The sequence below is a fragment of the Aptenodytes patagonicus genome, chromosome 21 (genome assembly GCF_965638725.1).
Source record: "Aptenodytes patagonicus chromosome 21, bAptPat1.pri.cur, whole genome shotgun sequence".
Taxonomy (NCBI): domain Eukaryota; kingdom Metazoa; phylum Chordata; class Aves; order Sphenisciformes; family Spheniscidae; genus Aptenodytes; species Aptenodytes patagonicus.
The window spans coordinates 1,015,296-1,037,323 of NC_134969.1; the positions used below are offsets into that span (position 1 = coordinate 1,015,296).

Below are 22,028 nucleotides of genomic sequence, written 5' to 3' on the forward strand. Positions count from 1 at the left end.
GAAGAGGGGGAGGATTGTTTTGCCCAACTTCATGTGGTTTTGCCACAGACAATCTGCTTACTGTAGACCCACTGTGGAGAGGAGGAACGCCAGCTCATGTTCACTGGTTTATAAATAGGGTAGGAAATAGGAAACCTTCACTCAGCTTTCCTGTCAGAAATCTCTTCCATGAAGATGCTTTTTAATTAAAGTAAAATTCAGCTCAGCTGCATTTTAAGCTCCTTTTGCACCTCCCACTCATAAGTATCCCTTCCTCCCAAGCTTGCTTAACTTATATCAAATAATTTTCCCCATTGAATTCATGCTACTCTCAGTTTATAGCTCCCAGTTTACTTTACACCATACAATCATTACGCAGGAGATACCAATTCACCTAAAATGAACAAAATGGCAGAAAAAAACAATTCCAGAAGACAGCAAGAAAGTAAGGGGTTATTTAACATCCCATGGGAAGCCAGTCAGTTCACCTTTCACAGTCTCATCTGCAACTTCTTACTCCGTGTACTATCCCAACAGACCTAGAGCTAAGATAGTGACACGGAGGTACAAGATCTCAGCCTGAGCAGTCCCCGCTGTGCTCTGACAGCGGCGAGGCTCTGCTCCTGGCAGTAAAGGAAGCTCCCAGACTTGAGCTACCTTCCCAAGTCTTTACCAAGTGCCTGGACAAAACCTGATTCCTACAAAGACCTCTTTAGCTATGCCATGCTCCAGAGCTGGAGGAAGGTACTAATTCCTGTATCGCCTACAGGAGAAGCTCCAGATAACAAAAGTTTTTATCTAAATAAAGTTCAACAAACATACCTTAGATCTACAGGTCTGCTTTATGCTCCGATCACTCCTCCAGCTCCTCCGCCTCTCCCACTGCTCTGAAAGTGGCCCCAGCTGCCCCAGAGAGGTAGAAACACCCACCCCAGGGGCAGGGCAATTAGAAAGAAGCAATAACCCAGCTGCAGTGCATAGCCTGCAGGCAGGTACTGTTTTTCACTGTCTACTTAAGAGTTTATAAAATAAGTTTTACTTCAATCAGTAGATCCCATTAACCCTTCCAGAGACCTGCCCCCGCCCTCCATGCTCCCTGTAGCAGTTTGCTCATTTGTGCTAACGAGGCATGTGTTATTGCTCATGTTTATGATTGGGTGATGTATCTCATTAATTAGCTCTGCATGAATCAATAGGAGCCACTGAACACATAATCCTTGGTAATTCATAATGCTGTAGTTGAGGAAACAGTGTCCTTAGCATTAAATAAACAGCGATCACTATGATAAATCTTGGAATTATCACAAAACATCAAAGGTTTGGGGTTTGGTGTGAACAATTAAGTGGTTAGGTCACTGCTGAGCAGACAAGAGGTATGGTTACACCCATTGTCATTGATGACAATGGTGTGAAGCACTATACAATGACTAACATGCATTTTTAATTAATTTTAATCTATTAATAAAGTTTTCCTATTCCACCTCCTCTATAACTGGAATGGTCTTCAAACTTCCCCTTTTCTGAGCTACCAAACTAATAATTTACCCACTTTAATTTGTGATTCACTTTGTTTAGTCATAATAATGAATATTCAGCTTCATTAGCACGTATTTGGTTCAATTCATACTGAAATGCATTCAGCTCTGTCAGTGTGACAGTTGGATCACTCTGCAGAGCAGCGGCTTGTGTAGGGACATGGTGTACATGGCACTTGCTGCTTGTCGCCTCTCCAGGAGCAGGAGGGGAGCTGGCAGGGAGGCATGAAAACAGCCTCGCAGGGTGCCCTGCGGTGGGGTGCTGCCCTTCCCAGAGCTTGGTGTGGAGCAGCCGGTGCCCCAGGACAGCGCTTGGGTCTGGTCCCCTCTCGCGGCACAATCCAAACCCCTTTTCCCACAGAAGCAGAGTTCAGCGTGGACAGGATCAGGACCCTGCTCTGGTGTGAACACCCAGCTCCGCACGCACCACGTGCCAAGCCCTGGCCTTGGGTAGAGGAGCCAGAAGCAATATAAGAATGTCCTGAGCAGCCTGGAAGGGTGGTTGGGGTGCAGGCAGGGTGCCCACCACAGTGACAGGGACCCTGCGCTACAGCCATGCTCACCAAGACCCAGAGCGAGCAGTGTGTTCAGCCAAAGGCACCGATCACAGCTCCACGCAAGCTGCCTTTGATGTGCATCATTTTCTTTTATGAGATGGAAAAGATTTTTAGTAGCTGATTTTGATCATTTAGGGGAATTTAAAATTCCTTTGCCGTCGTGCTGCTGGGCAGTTCCAGCGCATCCCTTTGCATCCCCTGCTCTGTGTGTAGCTGTTTGTAAATTGAGAGTACAGATGACAGGAAAATAATGAAAGCATTTTTCAGAGCAGACCCTTTTGTCATTCCCTTTTTTTCTTTCATTCCCCAGAATAAAGTGCTGCTTTTAAGTCAGCAAATCTTTCAGCTGTAATTACCCTGGACATTCAGAATTGACAATTAAGAAATGAAAAAAAAAAAAAGGGGGAAGGAAAAACAACCATTCATAAAAGATTCTGAACATCGCACGTTTACAAAATGCCTACCCTAGGCAGATCTTTCCCACCGTGAAAGATATTAGTCAAGGTAGATTGTGAAGGAACATCTAAAAAATCCTGAGCTTTTTTTCCTCACAAAATACCAGATCATGCAGATGCAGCGGCTGCCCTCTCCCCGGGATGCTCCGGGGCTGGGGGCTCCCTGCCGCTGTGCTGTGAGCAGGGTCTGCCCGCGCTGCCAGAAACGCTCTTCATTCCTCCCTCCCCGCTTGGTCAGGAAGGAGTAACCATCTAGAAATTGACGGAAAACACCGTCTCACCAAAAACGGGCTCTGAAGTTATTTTCCCGAGCATGGCCCGGAGCAGCACAGGGAGCACGGGTCCTGGGTCAGGCACATCCCAGCACTGCCCCCCAAACCCCTGTCTGGGAGCAGCCCCCTGTGCACCCCACCACCTCCCGCTCCCAGCATGCACAAGCACCACATCCTGGCAAAGTCTGGTTTTTCTCTCTGTTTAACGACATTAAAATAGGAAGATAAAGAGGCTAAAATAGGTGTCTAAATCTCCCAATTACATCTTTGGCTGCCCCTGAGCACCAGCAGCACAGGGCAGTTTAATCACTCGGAGCCTTGCACTCCCTTCTGCACCACGCACCTCTTGGAAACCTGTTGAAATCTATTACAGACCTTTGATCTTTTCCTACGTAAAGATTTTTCTGTAGAGAGTAGATGGGATTAAGCAGAAACAATTTTTCCAGAGAACTCTGTGGGGTTTTTTCCCCTCTCTCTGCTTTCTTTTAAAAAGAGGGGAAAAAAACAGAAGATGCTAACAGCAAAGACCCTGACAAGGGTTTAGGATTGTCAGCTCCTGAATGGAATCCATGTCGTCAATCAAATTCAGCATCTATCAGGAGCAAATTCTCAGCATGTGGCATAAGAATCTTGTAAAACTGAACTGTTAAATATTTAGGGCAGATGACAAACAATATGTCATAATATTTGCAGAATTGCATTTGCTATTCAATGCATCATCTTACTTAAAGCCCTGATTTTTGGAAGCATCAACACAAGAATGAGAAACAATCAGTTGACTGCCGGTATTTGGTTACATTGTAAATGAAGTGTAGGATTTAATTTACATTTCTTAAGTCTAATATTATATGCTACATGCCAGGTGGGTATTAACATTTATTAGCTGGGGCTTAGCAATGAATATTTAAGAAGAATTTAATTAACATGCAATAATTGTAATTTTAATTGGGTTGAGTTTTTATGCGAGACTTCATTTCATTGCAGGACATCTTCTATTTCATGTTTCTACCAGCTATATTTCTATTTCCAGATAAAACAGGAGCTAAAAACTAGTAGGGAAGGAAAATGGACAGAGAATGTAAAAAACCATGGCCAGCCAAGCTGCACTACACTTGAGGTTGAGCAGTTGTTGGGAAGTTCGTAAGCCCAGCCAGTGTTACTGCTCCTCCTCTGTAAGGTTCATTCCTACATTCAATTTTCATCCTTAGGAATGAATTCTTACATTCATTCTTACATATGACACTTCAGACTGGGCATGGTCACCAGTTCAGGAGTCTGAAAGTGGCCCGAAGGCAGTACCTGTTGCAGAGACCACCCCTTGGTTCAGAGGTCTTGTGCATGTCCGAAGAGCCCTGGAGCCGGGGCTCCCTTAGTGCAGCTCCCGGAGATTTGCAAATTCCAGTTTAACTGAGAAGGCGATTTTTTTTTTCACAACAAAGTGTTTTCAATTTTCAACACGCTTTATTCAGTTTACAGTGAATTTTCACAGATTAACCAGTTGGACCCAGTTTGCACTGGGGTAAGTGAGAAAAGCATGCTCGGGCGGAGGCTCTGCTGTAGCACCCGTCATTAATCGCTGTGAGTGCACGGCGGTGGCAGGGGGAGTCCGAAACTGGAGAGCGTGTGCAGGGAGACACGGTGCCAGCGCTGAGCTCCGTGGCACATAATAAAGACAAATCTGAAGTATTTTATCATCCTGCAGGTTTTGTTACAAGCCCAGTCAATCACAGGCATGAGCCTGGATTTATTTCAGTTGTGGCCTTGCTTCTCTGCTTTGTATTTCGCTCGAGCTGTGCGCCAGATGGACATCACATCTAACACTAGATTACACCGCAAGCCAATAAAACACAATAGAAAAATATACTTACAGCTGTGTTGCCTAAACCCTGTATTATAGATCCTTAATAATTTTAAGCTTTTAAACTTTTTTTTTCTCCCATATATTACAGTTTAAAACGTGCTTATAGCCCAAGGCACGATCATAAAAAAGACATCTGAGCATGCCTGATTTATTTGGTCATCAGTGATTTCCAGGACAACTTTGCTGAGTTTACGCAGTCTCAGTAAGATTTTGGGGAGGGAGCTGCTCATCGCTCAGAGCAGATGAAAGCCCAGGCGGGCTCACCTCCTTCAGCGCGCTCCTCCTGCATGGCAGGTCTGGGCGTCGGACTTGACCTGCGCTGGTGGGCATGGTCCAACCCAGCTCTTCCTCCCCAGCAGCAGCGTGTCATAAAGCGGAGGCACGAATAAATACTGCGGTTTAATTCCGTACTTGTGGCAACCAACGCACAAAAAATCTGAATTGCTAATTAATCAAAGTGAGCCCAAGTATTTGGTGAGGTATCTGACAGTGAGAACGATTCGCATGCGAGTAGCCCAAAGCTTGCAAGATCTCCCTTTTTCAGAGAAATAAACCTGCTTAAAGTAAAACTGTAGAGCCGGTGGGAGCCCTTCCCCGCCACCACTGAGGGAGACTGGTGTGAGGGGAGCCACTGGGCTCCTTCTGGCAGCTCTGCCTCTCGGGGGTTTCTCGGGCTGCCACTCACTGGTCACTTGTGGGGATCTGGGTTATGCTGTGAGCTGTATGTCGGGTAAATGAAAAGCTTCTTGGCATTTTCATTGCCCTTATCTTGATGGGAATCTATTCCTAGGAGATTATGATGCTGCTTTTTTTTTTTTTTAATTAATTGAGCCTGCTTAAAAAATAAAAATGCCCATTTCATTTTAATCATGTATTATGCAAATTAAAAATGTAAATATCATTAAGAAATCTGTTGCTAACTTAATTTATTTCTGCTGGAGCACTGCTGAAGGCCTTTGATCTCAGATTAGCGCTTTGATCCGCTCCCATGGTCGGGGTTGCGCACTGCTGCTGTGGTAAATGCTCTTTCTCAGATGTAAAACATGCAACACCAGAACAGCTTGTTCAAAGAAATGGCAGAGGAAACATTGCCAATTAGACCAAGCGAGTAGGAGTTGCAAATGAGGAGAAGTTTGTTTCTAGAAGCTGCAACCCATGCATGCGTGCCCAGCCTGGCCCCCGCCCCGCGGGGATGAGCTGTGCCTGCGCCCGGACACACTGATGAGGATGCAAATGCGTGTGCTAAACAAACCAAATCTGTGTGGCCCACGGACCGAACGGGTAATTACTATTAGAGGTGGCATACCTTTCCAGACCGTCCCTATCTACTTTTCATTAAAAAAACAAGCCGCCATATTCCATTAATTTCTCATTTAGTGTGAGTAAAGTGCTGATACATACATTTTAGCTACAGTGGTTTTAATCAGTTAATTTAACCAGAAACATTAATAATGTATTTCTTTGCCACTTGACTGCTCATCTGTTAAACAGCTTATACATAGGAGAAGAATGTCACCCCCTGTGACATGAAGTGCCTAATACAGTGCAAATGAAATAGGGTTTTGCATGTTCAATACCAAGACGAGAAAAGAGGGAGACACCATCTCCTGGGAATGGATCAACCTGCTGTGATGGGCTTTCTGTCCTGGCAGGCAGGAAAATCCCTCCTGATGGGACGCACACATTTTGCATATCTGATTTTCTGCTTGAATTCATTTTCTTGGCATTACTCAGCAAGTACCTGGCCTTTCATTATGCTGCAAAACGTGGTGGAATCTGAGGTCCTGGGAGTGTTACTTGGGTTTGCCAGCTCCTCCCATCAGCCGCTGTGGGGTCCCCAGGACACCCCCAGAGAGGCGAGCAGCGCTGGGGGAGCCGGGCTGCGGGCAGGCAGCTGAGAGTGGGACCGTCCCCCTCTGACATTCGGCCCCGTGCTGAAGTCTTCGCCGCGGCGGCTGTGCAGCAGTGCCGGCGGAGGCTGCCAGTGCCTTGGGGCTATCGTTACGGTCAGAAATCTGAATTTTCACGTTCACTTTTGACCGTGTTGGGGGGACGGGGAGTTCCCGGCCACCTTGGGGACCGGCGGTTCCCCTGTGTCTGTCCCTCCTCTGAGCTCACGGGAGGGTTCAAAGCAGAGCAAGAGCTGTCTTCCCTGCCCCATGTCTTGCCTCTTCTGAAGGCCGCTAGGGAGCAAATCTGGCAATATAAGCCGGGGCACTCACGAACCCCCCAGCCATGCTATTTGAGCGGGCAGACAGAGCATGGAAGGGCTGAGCTGAGCACCATCTCACTGTAGGGTATCGTGGACACGGGGGAAGCTTCCAGCTGGGCAGGTACATCATGGGCTTCGTCAGTCCACGGAGGCAGAGTGAACCCTGGGGCCCTCTGAAAATACAGCTGGAAATACCCTGGACCTGAGAGCCAGAAAAACTGCCAGGGGGAGTAACGTTTGTCTGCTCCGGGACAGGCCGATTCCTTTTTAATTCTTGCAAAAGAGATGTGTAATGAATACAGGCAGCATGTGAGTGTAAGCAATCCAGACACACCGGCTCTGAGGTTAATCCTCTTCCTGCATTCGGAGTCAGATCCTCCTCCTGGGTTTTTAGCAATTAGCATCCAGAGAGAGAGCAACCTCCGCGGGCAGGGGACAACTTGGGCCTGTGAGCAGCAGCAGCAGATTCCTGCACAGGGTCTCTCTTGTGTGATGCATGTTTATGAAGCCTGAAATTGCTTTGGATACGTGGCTGTGCTGCATCACATTAAACAGTGCCACGCTGAAGTGACAAGGCTGATGCATGATCAGCAGCAGTTTAAGGGGACAGGAACTCAGATCCTGCTGCTCCGTTGTTCTGTCAAAATCAGAAACCCATTGACAGACCTAAGAAATTATTTTCAGCTCCTTCCCAGAAGGTTTGTTTCAATCAGTTTGCAAGTTCTGTTTACTGCCTTTGCATTAAGCCCATCCATGGTCCTGCCGCAGGGAGTATATCCCGGGCTGCTGCAGCCTGACACGTACAGTCCGACGGGAGCCTGTGGAGGATCAGGGCAGAGGGCTCCACTGCGCATCTCAGGGGTGCAAGGACTTCCCAGGCAGTAAAAAGGGCTCTCAACTAAATAGGTGCTGAAGGGTGGGAGCCCCCAACATTCCTCGGCACTGCCTTCCTCACTCATCAGTTTATAGGATGATTTTGTTTCTGTTTGGAGAACACCAGCTGGCATTGACATCAGATACAGGGGCTGCACTCAACGCCTGGCTGAATGAGGGACCAACTCCAGCTTCAGCTGCATTTACTTGTGGAGCATTTTATAGTAGCAGCTCCTTGGGAGAAAGTGCAAGGAGAGATTTCTTGTGAACAGATCTGTCATTGCTTTTCCTTTTTTTTTGGTGATACTGATTGCCTTCTGGATTTTGCTGCTTTCACTGCATTCACTATTACTACATTTGAGATTGTAACAGTCCCATGCTGACAGGCAGTCTCTGGAAGTTTTAGCTCCATTCCCAGTGCACAACCTCATGCTCCTGAGAACTTTCTCTTACTTCCCGCCAGTGTTCTCTCATTTCTCTTTATCGGTATAAACACCAGCCCTGGAGGGACCTGGACCATGACAGTGAAATTCTCTCCACTGGACCGGACAGATAAGCAGAAGCATCAGTTCTCAAAGCCTTCCCAGGGGAGGCACGTCTTGTGAGGAAGGGCTCTCCATCCTGCTGCCTCGGGGATCCGCCAAGCACCATCCTGGAGGAACAGGCACTAAATGATGCATACTGGTCCTGATCGGCCCATTTGCTAATACTGTCCCCAAAACAGAGCCCATCAGAAGAGGACAAATTGCCTTGCCACAGCCAGCCCTGCTGTTCAACAAGAAAGATGTTTTGTGACCTCAGAGCAAAAATACATAAAATACAGATCGTGGGGCACAAGAGGTCTGTGAGATGGAGGCAGGAGCTCTCACGTCCCCGGGGGAGCTCAGGCTGGCTCCATCCTCAGTAAGAGCTATTTCAAAACAAGTACTTCTTCCAGGATGTCACATGGAAAGAGACTGTCAGAAAGCTGTCTAAATGTGTTAACAACACTGTCAGTGGGGGAGAGAAAAGTGTTATCAGAAATAGTTGTTCAAAGCTAAGTAACTCAGTGATTTTATAAGGAGTAAAAGATAAGAGATCACACCACACACTGAGGGTTGTTGGAATTTTCTTTCTGAGAATGAAGCTGTTTGTTTTGTTAAAAAGGGGAAGAGGGAAGAAAGTGAAAACCTAAAATACATTGACTTTCTTGACTTAGCTTTCGACAAAGCTAAAAATAACTCCAATTGCATTCAGCCTGCACAGCCACAGCACAGGATTCCCATCCCGCTGACCAGGCTTCTTTCTGGCTCCCTCCTGGGGCCATTCCAAAGCATCATAACCTGGAGATGGGAAGAGTGCAGCGTCTTTGCTTGATGCAGACAGACTTGGGCCTGTTCTGATTGACATCAGTGGGATTTCAGGTGTTTCGTGGGATACAGATTTTACCCTGAACAGAGAAGCTAATTTTCTGCTACTCAGTTAGAGTGAGATCCTCTGTGTTTTGCAGCTAAACCTCCCTTCACGTGCAGTGCCAGCCTCCTTCCCGTGGCCTGGCCCTACTATTGCTCTTCTGGTCTAGATCTAAAATAAGAGTTTCAGGCATTTGCTTTGGATTCTCATTTTGAAATTTTAAACCTCCCCACCTCAGCAGCAATATCAGTGGTCATCAAATAAAATAATATAAAATAATAAGACAGGAAGTTGATTCTAATTAGTGTGTTTTCTCATTTGCTGATTGACATTCTCTGGAGAGCAATTAGCCTGCTTTAAAGGTAAAAGACAACTGAATAATGATTTAACCTGCCTGGTGATTGATATTTAAAATCCAGGAAGTCAGATGTAATAATGGATGACTCCATCAAAAAATATGTAAAAGTAGGTGATAACAGTTGATAGCGTTTGATCCTGTCCTGCCTGAGAAGGTATCGACAGTTAGTGCTGAGGCATCTCCTTCAAGGCTGATTGCCAGACCTGGATCCCATTGCACTAAAGGCCGTACAAACATGGCATAATAAGGAGGTTTTCAGGGAGAAACATACATGCAAACAAACACAATCTGAAGTTGTTAAACCTCAGTGTGTGTTGAACAACACATGGCATTGCAGTAGGGAGTCTGGGCTGTATTGACTGGTCAAGGAAACAGCACGGTCCCTTCCTGGATAAATTTGGCAGCGAATACTCTCATGGACATCAGGAGGACGTTGCAAATCGTGACAGACCTCGGCACAGCCGTCTTTTTTCTGTCTGCAAAGCTATGGGAGATAAAGAAAGAAGGAAGGGGAAACTGGGACCTGAACAGACAGAGGCAATACTGGAAAAGGTCGTTAGCACCAGGTCAAGTAAGCAGCATCAATTAATCTCCAAGACATTTGAAATATCTAAAAAAATAGGGTGGAGGCAGAAATAGTTTAGAGACTGACAGCAACACTAAAGGACCTTTAGTTTTACTATCTCAGATAAAACTTGTTTATAGGTAGTATATAAAAGTGGAAACTGTTTTGTTGTTGACTTTTTATAACCCATTGACTTTCTATATTTTTGTAAGAGTAAAGTCACAGTGAGGTTACTGTCTTAAGACCCACACGCGATCACTCTCTCTGGGGAGCACAGGGAGAGCTGACCAAGTTTGTTTGTCCAAACACTTTGCAGCAGATTGCCCAGCTTTGTATTGCTTCATCTTTCCTGTTGAGGGTTGCAGGGGACACATGGGGTCCCCCCCAGCCCAGTGATCAGCCAGCTGATGTCACATCCCTCATTCTCTCAGTAGCACAAGCTGATATTCTCCATTTTGCTCAAATGAAAAAGCTGCAACAATTATTTTCATAATTAGCTGGCTTTTCAAATTAATGCCAGTTATGCTATGTAATCATGATGAAGATTATGCATTAATCAGCTGTTTCAAGCCGGTTATTAGGCTCTTTAAATAATGATCGGAATGAACATCTCCGAAGGAGAGGCGCGCAAGCCAAGAGGGACGGCAGCGCGCGATCTCCAGGAGCGGGAAGGCACTGCCGCAGGGATGGGGCTGTGCTCAGCACGCCCGGCTGCAGCGCAGATCTGCCGTCAGACGCGCTCCGTCCCCCGGGTTTCTGAGGAAAGAGCAGGCTGTTGCATGTGGTGGCTGCTTTTCAACACCTTAGAAACTGCAGTAGATTTCACATCGTCCCAATATATTCAGCACCCAGCAGTATAACCAGAAATACATTACTTCTGCCTGTCTGCTTTCTCATTGCCTGGCACTAAATTCAAGGTGTTGGGTGGCTGCACAGAAAATTCTTTTCTGTCAAAAAGCCTATTATATCCAGTTGGATGTCTGGAACGTGAATTTATTTGGGATCAAACACCAATAATCCACATACCCAGTCCTTCTATATTCTATTGCAATAAGATATGCTCCAAAGCAACCCTGAAAGCTCTGGGCTAGGAGAAAGCCTCATGTCAGCTAGTTGATAATCAATGTAACATGAACCCAGTTATCACTTCAGGATGATGCTAGAAAACAAAAAATCCTTTGCTAAAATGTTCTGGACAGTAAAGCTTTGAACAGAAAGACAGGGATGAATTTCACACTCACTTTAGTTTTGTTTATTGTTTCTGCTGTAATATTGTGTATGAAGTTTCTCCACCCTAAGAAACTTAGATTGAGCTACCAGCACGTGAAAACTTTGATATAGATGAATAATTTTCCTTGCACTGGTCAATAACCAAATGTTTTGGCATGATCCAGTGAGAATGAGGCACTTGGACAATTTTGCTAGGCTCCTGCCTACGCTGCTAGGCATTCTAGATTGAAAACCTGGTCATAAATTGCTTGCTTGAAGATCGCGTGGGACTGAAATGGGTCTCCAGAGTGAGCATTCAGCCTCTCTTTCTTTATTCTTCCCCCTATTACCCAAGTTAGTACTGAGATCAATAATATTTTTTTCTACCAGAGACATGCAGTGAACAGCTCAAACGTTTTTGGATGTTTATGAATGTAAATTAATTACCGCACTCACTTTACAACTGGGGACACAGATTCACAAAGTCTGCAGGAGGAGGGAACTGACTTGCTATGATCATGGGGAGCAGAAAGTCAGAGGCCTTCTGCAACTTCCTTTGCACCCTTGCTGTGAAAATCTCCAAGCATTGCTACTGTGGTTTGCTCAGCCCATGGCTTTAGCCAGGTTCCTGGGAGGACATGCAGAGCATGGCTGTCAACAGAAATGTCAGCATGGCTCTTGCCAAAGTGGCACTCTTGGCTTACACCAAATGCCACAAAAACTATAGATAATGTGTTCTGCTCCTGGAGGAGGAGTTGCTTGAAAAGTTGTAGTTGCTTGAAAACAAGGAGGGCTGAGTAGAGATCTGTTGTCTATGACAAAACATTTTAGATCTACCTTAAATTGAAGAGAAAGATTTTCCTTCTGCTAATGAACCCAGAGACCATCTGTTACCAATTGCACTTATCTCGCTCATCCATTAGTTATTTTGGTTTACTTTTTAATGAGAGAGCAAGGTTTATGTGTCTTTCCATGGTTCTGTAAGGGGCCCAGGACAGTGCTTGCATCTCAGAGACAAGGACATGCAATTACGTAATTTACGCCTGCACTGAGTCACTTCAATTAGAGCAGCTGTCAGCAGGGACCTGAGGACAAGACTCACAGATACAGAGCCAAGAAACCCAGCGATACAGTGACATGAGCTTGCTGCCCTTGGGGAGGTGTAATGGCATTAACAACTTTTGAACATGGGAAAGCATGCATTTGAGATGTGCATTATTGAGCAGATAAGCTGTAGGGCAGGCAAATCCAGAAGTATCTGCTGGTCTGAATTAAGAACTTGGATAACTAAACATGAGGAACAATAGAAGATGAGAAGGGCACTACAAATGGCACTAAAAATAGCAAGCAGCAGTGCTACACTGCCTGCCTCCTGCGTGAGGACTTGGAGATGGGTGGACAAGGCAGGGAGGGGTCCAGCGTGGCACGGAGGGAAGGGCAGTGCCAGCTTCATACCGCAGTAACTCCTCAGAGCACAACGCTGGAGCATCTCTGCAGCTGAGCAATAAGCCTGTCCGCACTTGCCAAGGTCTGGTCCTGAAGTGTTATGGGAAGCCACTCATCTATCTCATAAAAATATGCCAAGACTTTAAGTTTGTCCCCTATTGCCTGCAAAAGCAGGCATTCTGAACACTTCCATGGACCAGCATGAAACAAAAACCCAAATGTTTTCATGTCTTTACTTCAGTCCAGGAAATGCCCTGGGAGCAAGCCTTGTTCAGCCTGCAAATATCACAGCTCTGTCCAAGAGTTTTCTCATCCTTGCTACATAAGATTAATAATCAAACTTTATGTGACTTAATGCTGCTTTTGTCTTGTCTTGCAGGAGGAATCTTTGAGTATGCAGATGGCCCCAATACCCAGGTTATGAGTGCTGAGGAGCAAGCCTTCAGATTTTCTGCCAATATTATTAATAGAAACAGAACTTTGTTGCCTAACACAACACTAACCTACGACATTCAGAGGATACACTTCCATGACAGCTTTGAAGCAACTAAGAAAGGTAAGAGCACAGCACACTTAGCAGCTTTGTGGCCATTTATTCATTAAAAAAAGGCATGGTTTGGCTGGAGACCCAGCAGCTCATTTTGTCCTGCTGTAGTCAGTCACTGAGATTAGAAGTCCTCCAGAAGCTGACTTTCCAGAGGCATTTTAATATAAGGGGAACAACTATTCTTTTTTTTCCTCTGCAAACCTCATAAAACTCCTTTCAGTGTTTGCTTCTAATCCTGAGCGAAGGTCTGTAGGCCATGCCTTTGTTTATTTTAGTGTATCCCTGGCAGCTTTAACATCCCTAGTGTAGAAATTCTGTTCTCTTCCTAACAGACAGTCATTTTTTATTATCGGATAACAGCAGTCCACTTGAATTACTGAAGGGGAGGGAAGAAATGGGAGTACACAGCAAAGGTTGTGGGGCTGATGCCCTGAAGGCTTACTGAGTTTGCTTCTGTTTTGGGAGAAACAAAACCTGCCTCCTGATCTCACAGTTACACGAGGGGCATCACCGGAGAGAGGGGATATCTGCTCACAGGCGAGTTCACTGACCCCGCCTGTCCCTTTTTAAGATGTTTTGTTGTGGAGGTTTCTTCAGACCTCTGCCTGGCACTCCTCTGTGCCAGCCTGCTGGGAGCACCCAGCGTTTATACTTGCCCCCCCCTAAAAATGCAGCCCCAAATGCAGTTGTTCTGTTTTAATTTCTCAGTGAAAGCTTCAACAAAGCTATGAAAAGCATTATTTTGCAGGAAAAAAAAAATCTATTAAAATTAATGGGAAAATGCATTTGTCAGTGCAATTCTGATCATCTCTGGGTATTTCTGTCACATCTCTGGAGGCTCAGCCGTTTCTAACACACCGCAGCGGTTATTCCCTCCTCTGGAAACGTCCCTGTGCCTCTAACCACTGGTCCAGACCCCCACCTGCCATAACTCCTCCTCTGCCTCTCTTCACTGTTGTAATTACCTAATATCTACGCTGCTGTTAGTGCCCAGAAGCTTGTCTGTCCAGCCACTGCTCCATGGTCCAGGTCAGGAAGAAGTTTGTGCCCCCACGGCTGCCCCGACACTCACTCCTCCCGCAGAGGTGCCCCGTACTTTACTGACAGCATCCTTCCCTTCCCTTCCTTTTCCAGCCTGTGACCAGCTCGCTCTGGGGGTCGTAGCAATATTTGGACCTTCTCAAGGCTCCTGTACCAATGCCGTCCAGTCTATTTGCAATGCCCTGGAAGTCCCCCACATACAGCTTCGATGGAAGCATCACCCTTTGGATAACAAGGACACTTTCTATGTCAACCTGTATCCCGACTATGCTTCTCTTAGCCATGCCATTCTGGACCTTGTGCAGTATTTGAAATGGAGGTCAGCCACTGTGGTTTACGATGACAGTACAGGTAGGTAAAGGAGGGGCTTTAAAGGAGGAATCCAGGAGATTTTTTTGTCGTGGGTCCCATTTAGGAACTTCTCTAATGAACCCTTTTAGGAGCAAAATGACACCCCACGCAGTGATCAGTGCACGGGGACACACCGGTTCCCAAGCATTCAAGCAAGTTGTAGAAGGCCCGGGATCCTTTCTGAACCATTTCGTTCACAAAGCGCTTAGAAAGTGGGTAACCCTCAGCACCACCCCAGCTGACAAAGGGCCAAGGGGAGGATTAATTGTCCGCTAGTGTGATCTGGCTCAGCTCAGCTGTATTTGGCACCGCAGTGCCCATCTACACAAGCAAAGACCTTGGTCTGTGGCTGCCACTGAGGGTGCAGTTTCCCAGCTAAAAGCAAAAGCAGTTCTGGAAAGTTTTTTGTTTTCTGGCTAATTCTATAAAGCATAGCTGACGAAGTTTTTCACATAAAGAAAGCTGTTGACGGTTAAACAAAGCAAAGCACTGCACACCACTATAGATAAAAAAAACCCAAAACAAAAGATACATTGGATAGCCTGTCCAACCTCATTCCACTAAACCAAATGGTTTCTTTAGGGGAGGGCTGATGAGAACACAGTTTGACATTCCTGTTTTGCAAATGTGGGTCACAGTATGTTCCCTTTGTGGTGTATTCTAATGTATTTCTTCCACTATGCAGAGGGACATGCTTCTGTTTTTCTCCTCGCAATAGGCATCTGCTGAATTTCTTCTTGCAACATTAGATATCAATAATTCCTGCTCAGCTGCATCCAGCATGGCTTTGTACCTTCTGCATAAAAAAGAAATTAATTCTAAGGGTAGTAAGAAAGTTACAAGTTGTGATTAAGTGACCATTATGAACTATGCTATTCATAAATCTAAGCGCATATTCATTTTTTTCTTTTGCTGTTGTGCATGGTAAATACTGCAGATTTTAATTTGTTGTATAGATGATTATCATATTCTGTCCTTTCTCAAGGGCATATTTGCTTAAGAAAAAATGTCGTGATTGCAGAGACATCAAAGTTTAGGACCAATCTGCTATTCTCCTCTCCTACCTAGTGCAGGGACCCCAGCTCTACCATAGCTGGATGCAGGGGCAGCAGGAAAACACCAGGAAAAGCCATTCTGCCTTAGAACAACTGCTCTGGAAATATCTGGGTTTTTAATGATTGACACATGACACCTTGGCTTTGATACGCCTTTAGCAATGGCCATTTGAGGGAGGGAGGGAGGGAAGTCTTGATTGCATTCCATAAAATAATATAGGAAGAAATAACTTGCTGTGATACCCAGCCTGCAGGGCAAAGGCAGACTTTCCTGTAACACTGTGGGTTTGTCTTTGTGCAATGCCTGAAGGCCTTATACGGCTGCAAGAGCTCATCATGGCCCCATCAAGGTACAATATTCGGCTGAAAATCCGCCAGCTCCCGCTGGACACTGACGATGCCCGGCCGCTGCTGAAGGAGATGAAGCGGGGCAGGGAATTCCGCATCATCTTCGACTGCAGCCACCTGATGGCAGCTCAGATCCTCAAGCAGGTGAGCAGGGGGCGGTGGGGCGCGAAGCAAAAAGTGGCCACTGAAGGACCCATACGTATGGGCTGGCCATACTGCAGGGAGAGCCCTGCAGATAGGGGTGCAGACCTGCAGCTTTCCCTCTGTCCACAATCCACAGCTACACTAAAAGATACAACATGTACATTTTTCAAGGATACTATTGGATTTCTACAGAAAATGTAGTTTTCACTGAAAAAAATGGAAGTAAAAAATGGAAGTACCAAAAAGCGACTGTTGGTAAGAACAAACAAATCTTACGGGAGGAGAAAGAACCAAGTGCCTGCGTCGAATGCAGCACGGAGACCAGGCTGCTGTCCCGCTTCTGTCTGCGGCTGTGCAGCCCCAGCCCTCTGCCCTCCACCCGCAGCTGTCTGGAGCAGCGTTCGCTTCTCTCTCTCAGCCAGGGCATCAGGCAGGACCGTGCTCTGGGCCACTTCTGTCACTGTTCATTTAGCCCTGTACAAGCTTTTCATGCTTGCCGATTTTAAATATCTTCTTTCCCGTCTGTGCTGCTTCATGCCCTCAGGTTTGTGAATACATGCCCATACAGGGCAGGGTATAAAACGCTTCGTTTTGGTTAGCTATTTTCCGAGTCGTGCATGCGGTCCTGCGTCTCACTGCAAGCAGTCAGGACTGGGCCAGCCAGGGAGGGACGGCATCCTCTGTCCCTTCACGAGCACCGTGTGCAATTCTTGGACTTTAAGCCAGATGTCAGTGATTTTCCATTCATTTGGTCTCTCTCCTTTCTCCCCGAGTTCCTTCGGTGGCATTTTTCACAGACCAGAAGGTTTGCTGCTCACCCCAGCTCCTCCTCATTTCCAAGTGCCTTTAGGTTTCAGGGTCAGTATAAGGCAGAGGAAAATGCTCTCACAAAGAATGCTAAAAGCCAGCCGGTGGAAGTGTTGCTCATATCAGCCCAGCAAGACACTCACATAGATTAAATAAATCCCCTGAAGGGCTGAGAAAGCAAGCACATGGAAAGAGGCTTCTCTTGCAGCCTGCTTGATGTAAAATGAAGGGAAGTGCTCAGAGAAATCAGAAAGCCTGGGAGGGATTATTAAAGAAAGCAATATAAGGGACTCATTGTCTCCTGCCTATTATTTTAACATGCTGGCTGTGTTTGGTGCTGTTCACTTATTATGCAGTTTATTATAGTGTATCGTGCCATCTGCTCTGCTCATCACTGTGAGTGCGGAGTGAGGAAGATGGAGGAGAGGGGGGACTAGGGGGAAAGAAGTCTTTCTAAGTCCTTCTGGCTGGTTTTGTGCGTGTGGTGGTGTTTTTCAGGACCCAAAGCCATGGATTTCAGCTTAGCAATATTATATAGTGTATTTTTACTCAGGAAAAAACTGTTAAATATTTTCAGAGTTTGGGAAGGTGCACAAACCCAAACCTCTCTGAACACTTGTACACTCCGGTGTATAACACTGGGGACACTCTGGGCAGTGCACACCGCGACCCTCGTGTCTCTCTCACTGTTGGCACTCACATTTGCTGGAGAATTAGGAAGCTCAGAAACCTCATCGTTTCCTAACTTTTCTACCTGTATCAAGAAATGCACGTCTAGAGGTGCCACCTTCACTTGTGAAACAGCTTTTTTCTTTTCCACAGGATGGGATAGAAAAAAAGGCTTCCCGATCCCTACTCCCCACTGCCCTCCTCATGCTCTGCTTTGCACATTCACCGAAAGTACGAGCTGGGTAAAGCCAAAATCTTCTCCTGGAAGAGGGGAGTCTGCTTTCACTTTGCAGTGTTAGAAGAACAACATGCAGAAAATAAAACCGGACTGCAAAAAAAGTCAGGGAAGAATGGCCCAGCCTTCTGTTTGTCCCGGAAACAATTATGTTCATATATTATTGCTATTATTTGCTTTTTGTAGCATTTTGGTAACTACACCAGTTAGCTTGCAGACATTTGGCCTCTGGTGTTTGCCCCGACCAGGCAAGGTCCCTGGAGCCTCTCGGCTGCGCTGCCCACCCCAGTGCAGTACCAATGGACGCAGAAAAGGTTCTCTCAAGACTTGTGCTAAAATTTCCACCACCTGGTACTGATTTTAACTGCGCATCTTTAGGTAACATAAAATGGTTTGAGCAAGTCTAGCCTACGTTCGCTAAAGTAGTTCTGACTAAGCACACAGCATGAAGCCAGCCCAGATCTTGCTCCCAAGTTATTTAAGGTAACGTGCTCCCACAGCACACGAGTAGCAAGGCACTTCACTGATAATCTGGGCAGTATTTTTAAACATGGATCAGTAATCCATGAATAACAACGCAAGAGCTGGCACAAAGATGTACAGATGACATTGCCACGTACTGCTCTAGTCTGGGTTCCTTGGAGCGACTGAGACATCAAACCATTCATTATTTTACCCTGTTGGACAAACAAATCATTGTAGAAACCTATGACAGAGCTAGGCCTGCTCGTGAGGCCTTCCCATCCTACCCTACCTTCTCTGGCCTTGCTTATTTTTGGTCACTTGTTAATGCTTTACATCTGTTCTCTGGCTTCCCAGCTTTGTTCTCCTTGGCAGCTGTCTCTGAACAGTTGCTGCACTCTGCAGCGCACAGATGTGCCTGTCTTAACTTTAATGGAGCTCCCATTCTCATCCTGGTGATTGCCTGTAGCTTATCCACCAGGTTTATCATTTATTCATTTCCCCACAAACCCAGATGTATCCTGCACCCAGGCTGCAAGTACTGGGAAGCTGGGGCTTGCTTCTTACAGCAGGTCTGGGCTCTTCATCTACCACTGATCCAGCTGTAGGATCTGAACTGGAATCTCATTATATACTCTCGATTGGTTTCACATCATCTAACTGATGCTTCACATACTGAGGTATCGTTCCCTGCTCCAGCTCTTTGAACCTGGGTGTGCAGGTCAGGAGAGAGCTACGATGCAGATCCACTGACCAGACAGGGAGGAGGGGGACGGGACGGCACACTGCTGCACAGAGACAGCTGCCAGGCTTTCTGAAAGGTACTTCCAGGCCAGAAAATGTAGGATAAAGTCACACTCCAGAGTTACAATATCTAGGCTTGTAATCTAGATCCTTCCCTTTTCCTTTGTTTTTTGACATCTCACTTTTCAAACTGTCACTTCCTTCCTTGGAGCTAAATTCTGCCCTAGTAATTTTAGCAAAAACCAAAGCAGCAAACATTTCCTGGGAGGACTTGAAGTCACTTTCCCATCGGTGGAGATTTTTAAGTGCTCTTGCACTTTTCTTCAGAAAACACGCTCACAGAGCCAGCATCACAGTCAAAACCACGGGTATCTCTTTCCTTTAGCCAGCTACCAACTTCAAGGTGACCCTTCTCATAAACAGAAACACATTCCCCTTGTGTTGTGTAGGGCCTGGGCAAGGTCATCCAGCTGAGGTCCCTTCAGCCCACAGTCATTCTCTGACAAACCTCACAGAACAGCATGTTCTCTCTACTGCTCAGTTATGCAAATCCCAGCAATCTGCACAAACCATCCTTCGAGTCGGGGCTGGCACACCTAGAGCCTGGGCTGGCCAAGAGCCCTTGGGTCTGGACCACGATCTCCAAGGGCTGAGGGATGGGAGATGTTCCTGGCTCCCCATCCCTATGCCTATACTTTCACTGACCCATTTCTAAACCATGCACTACGTTAGGATCTGGCTGTTGTACGCAGGAAGGAGGGACTCATAGACAAGAGCTACAGGTACACGTTATATGAACGGGCACTGAAGGGGAGGGGATGCAGAGCACCAGAAATACACGTGTGAGAAATAAAAAGCCTTTTACTTAGCTTCTTAGCCAGTACCTGGACTTGTAACCATAAGAATAGGCTGCTTTATGGTCATTCTGCACAGGTTTCTGTAAGGTTGCAGGTTGTTTGGTATCTGAGAAGGAAAGGCAACCCCCTTTCTCCCAGTTGTGCTGACAGAAGCGAGCCTGCATCCCTGGAAGATTTTGCACCGTGAGTGACCTGTGAGCACGGCAGTGTGCCGCAGCTGGTGTCCCGGCTTTCTGTGGCACAGCAACACCCAAAAATGCCACCGGCCTCCGTGAGAGCTGGACACCGAGGCTTTGCTGCTGTTTCAGAAAGGTCCAAGGACCACAGCTCAGCTCAGCACTTAAGCACATGCTTAACTGCTTCACGGGACCGATCCAGAATCCAGCTTCTGTGTTTCTGGGTCTGTCTCCTGCCGCATTTACCAGATCGGCTCTTTAGAGGTTTATGTTGCATGACTGTTGTTATATTCTTGTATCCACTTTTACTAACCTCCTTTCCCTACTCTCCTCAAGGCCATGGCAATGGGAATGATGACAGAATACTACCACTTCATCTTCACCACTCTGGTAAAGTATCTAATCTGTGCAAACACCTTTTACACTCACTGCTGAGCCGGAATGGAAAGTGAGGAGGTAGTCTAACTGGCAGGAGAGCGGGCTGGGTGTCCTGTCCTGGGCATGCACTGCGCAGCTGCAGGACACTAAAGCAGTGGGGTGGGAAAAGCAAGGGAAAGGGAGGTCTGGTACCCTAACAGAAGGTGAGAGCAGGGCTACACTTAGCTTCAGGTTAGAATCAGACCACAATGATTTGGTTGTAACATCTCTGCAACTGCAGCATTGCCCGGGTGCTCATTCTGAGAGGCAGCAGTCTTCTCTTTCACTGCTTTTGGACTGGCTCACTCCTTTGGAGCTGCTCTGGCTTTGCACAGATGTAGGTTCTGGTTTTATTTCCCCTGCCAGTCATTTCGATTTCAGTGCAGCTACCCATGCACTGAAAGATGAGCATATGTGTGAATTTGCGAGGTTGCAGTCCCACAGACAGGATTTGATGGGACCGAGTTTCACTAAGAACTGGGTATGTGCTTCTGTGTGTTCACCTAGGTCTCCCTTAAAAGCCAGGAGCAGCCCTGCTGTGGTCAATAGTTCAGTACTGCAGGTTTATTTTGCATGAGAAGAACTCAGCTTGAAATTAACTCCACTCTCATTAAACATGGGCCAGTTCTTCTCTGACTCCAGGAGGCATTTTGGTTTGGATTTTTTGGCATGCCACTTTTGTTTCCATTTAGGATGCTATTGTCTAGTATACTGTTGAATTTTGTGTGCTTTTGAAAATCCAATTTATCTTTTTGCCTTTAGGAAAGAATCAGACTAAACTAACCCTTAAAAACTGCAAAATTTATTTTTCAAATGCAAAAGAGATTTTAATTACCCCTGCTGCCATTATCTATTCCAGGCAGCTTTAAGCATTTCCCAGATAACCTCCTATTAATCAGCCCCAGCTGAGCCTAGAGTACATTTCATGTGTAGGTACAGCCTGGAGGTGGGAAAAGAAGAATTATAATAAATTAATAGATAAGCAATCACAATTAATGCCACTTTCCTGAAATAACAGTTATATCATGGGAAAGACATTTTAATCTGTCATTCCTTAAGGCAATGTTTTCCTAGCTTGCAATGCATGTGCTTCAGCTTCTACAGTACTAGACCCATGGGGTGCTAATGAATTAGTCTATTATGTTATACTGAATGTTTCTAAAAGGTCCCTAGTCAATACTGAGTACAGTGTATCAACACTTGGCATGAAATGCTTCAACATTTTGCTAGGCAGCAAGACTACAGTTCACTGACTTCAGCATGAAGAGCCCCATCAGCCTTTTCTAGCAGAAGAGGAGGAGGAACTCTTCTGAGCCTTTGTCTAATGTGTACGCAGCTTTTACATCCTGCAAAGTCCCAAGCAGTGACAACCCCCTTAAACCCAACACTTCTAGGAATTTCTCAGCAGCTTGTAAAAATGAGTCCTTGCAAATACAGAAGTTTCCCCACTGCCTGCTGTCA

The 22,028-nt window shown here is 46.1% G+C and overlaps 1 protein-coding gene across 1 annotated transcript in view; it reads left to right on the forward strand.

Annotated features, from left to right (window-relative positions):
• GRIK3 (glutamate ionotropic receptor kainate type subunit 3) overlaps positions 1 to 22,028 on the forward strand; it is a 120,845-nt gene that overhangs the window by 53,615 nt on the left and 45,202 nt on the right. The window contains exons 2-5 of the mRNA XM_076357268.1: positions 13,094 to 13,270; positions 14,396 to 14,653; positions 16,019 to 16,200; positions 20,487 to 20,540. Coding sequence (XP_076213383.1) covers positions 13,094 to 13,270; positions 14,396 to 14,653; positions 16,019 to 16,200; positions 20,487 to 20,540 — 671 coding nt within the window. The remainder of the gene's footprint in view (positions 1 to 13,093; positions 13,271 to 14,395; positions 14,654 to 16,018; positions 16,201 to 20,486; positions 20,541 to 22,028) is intronic.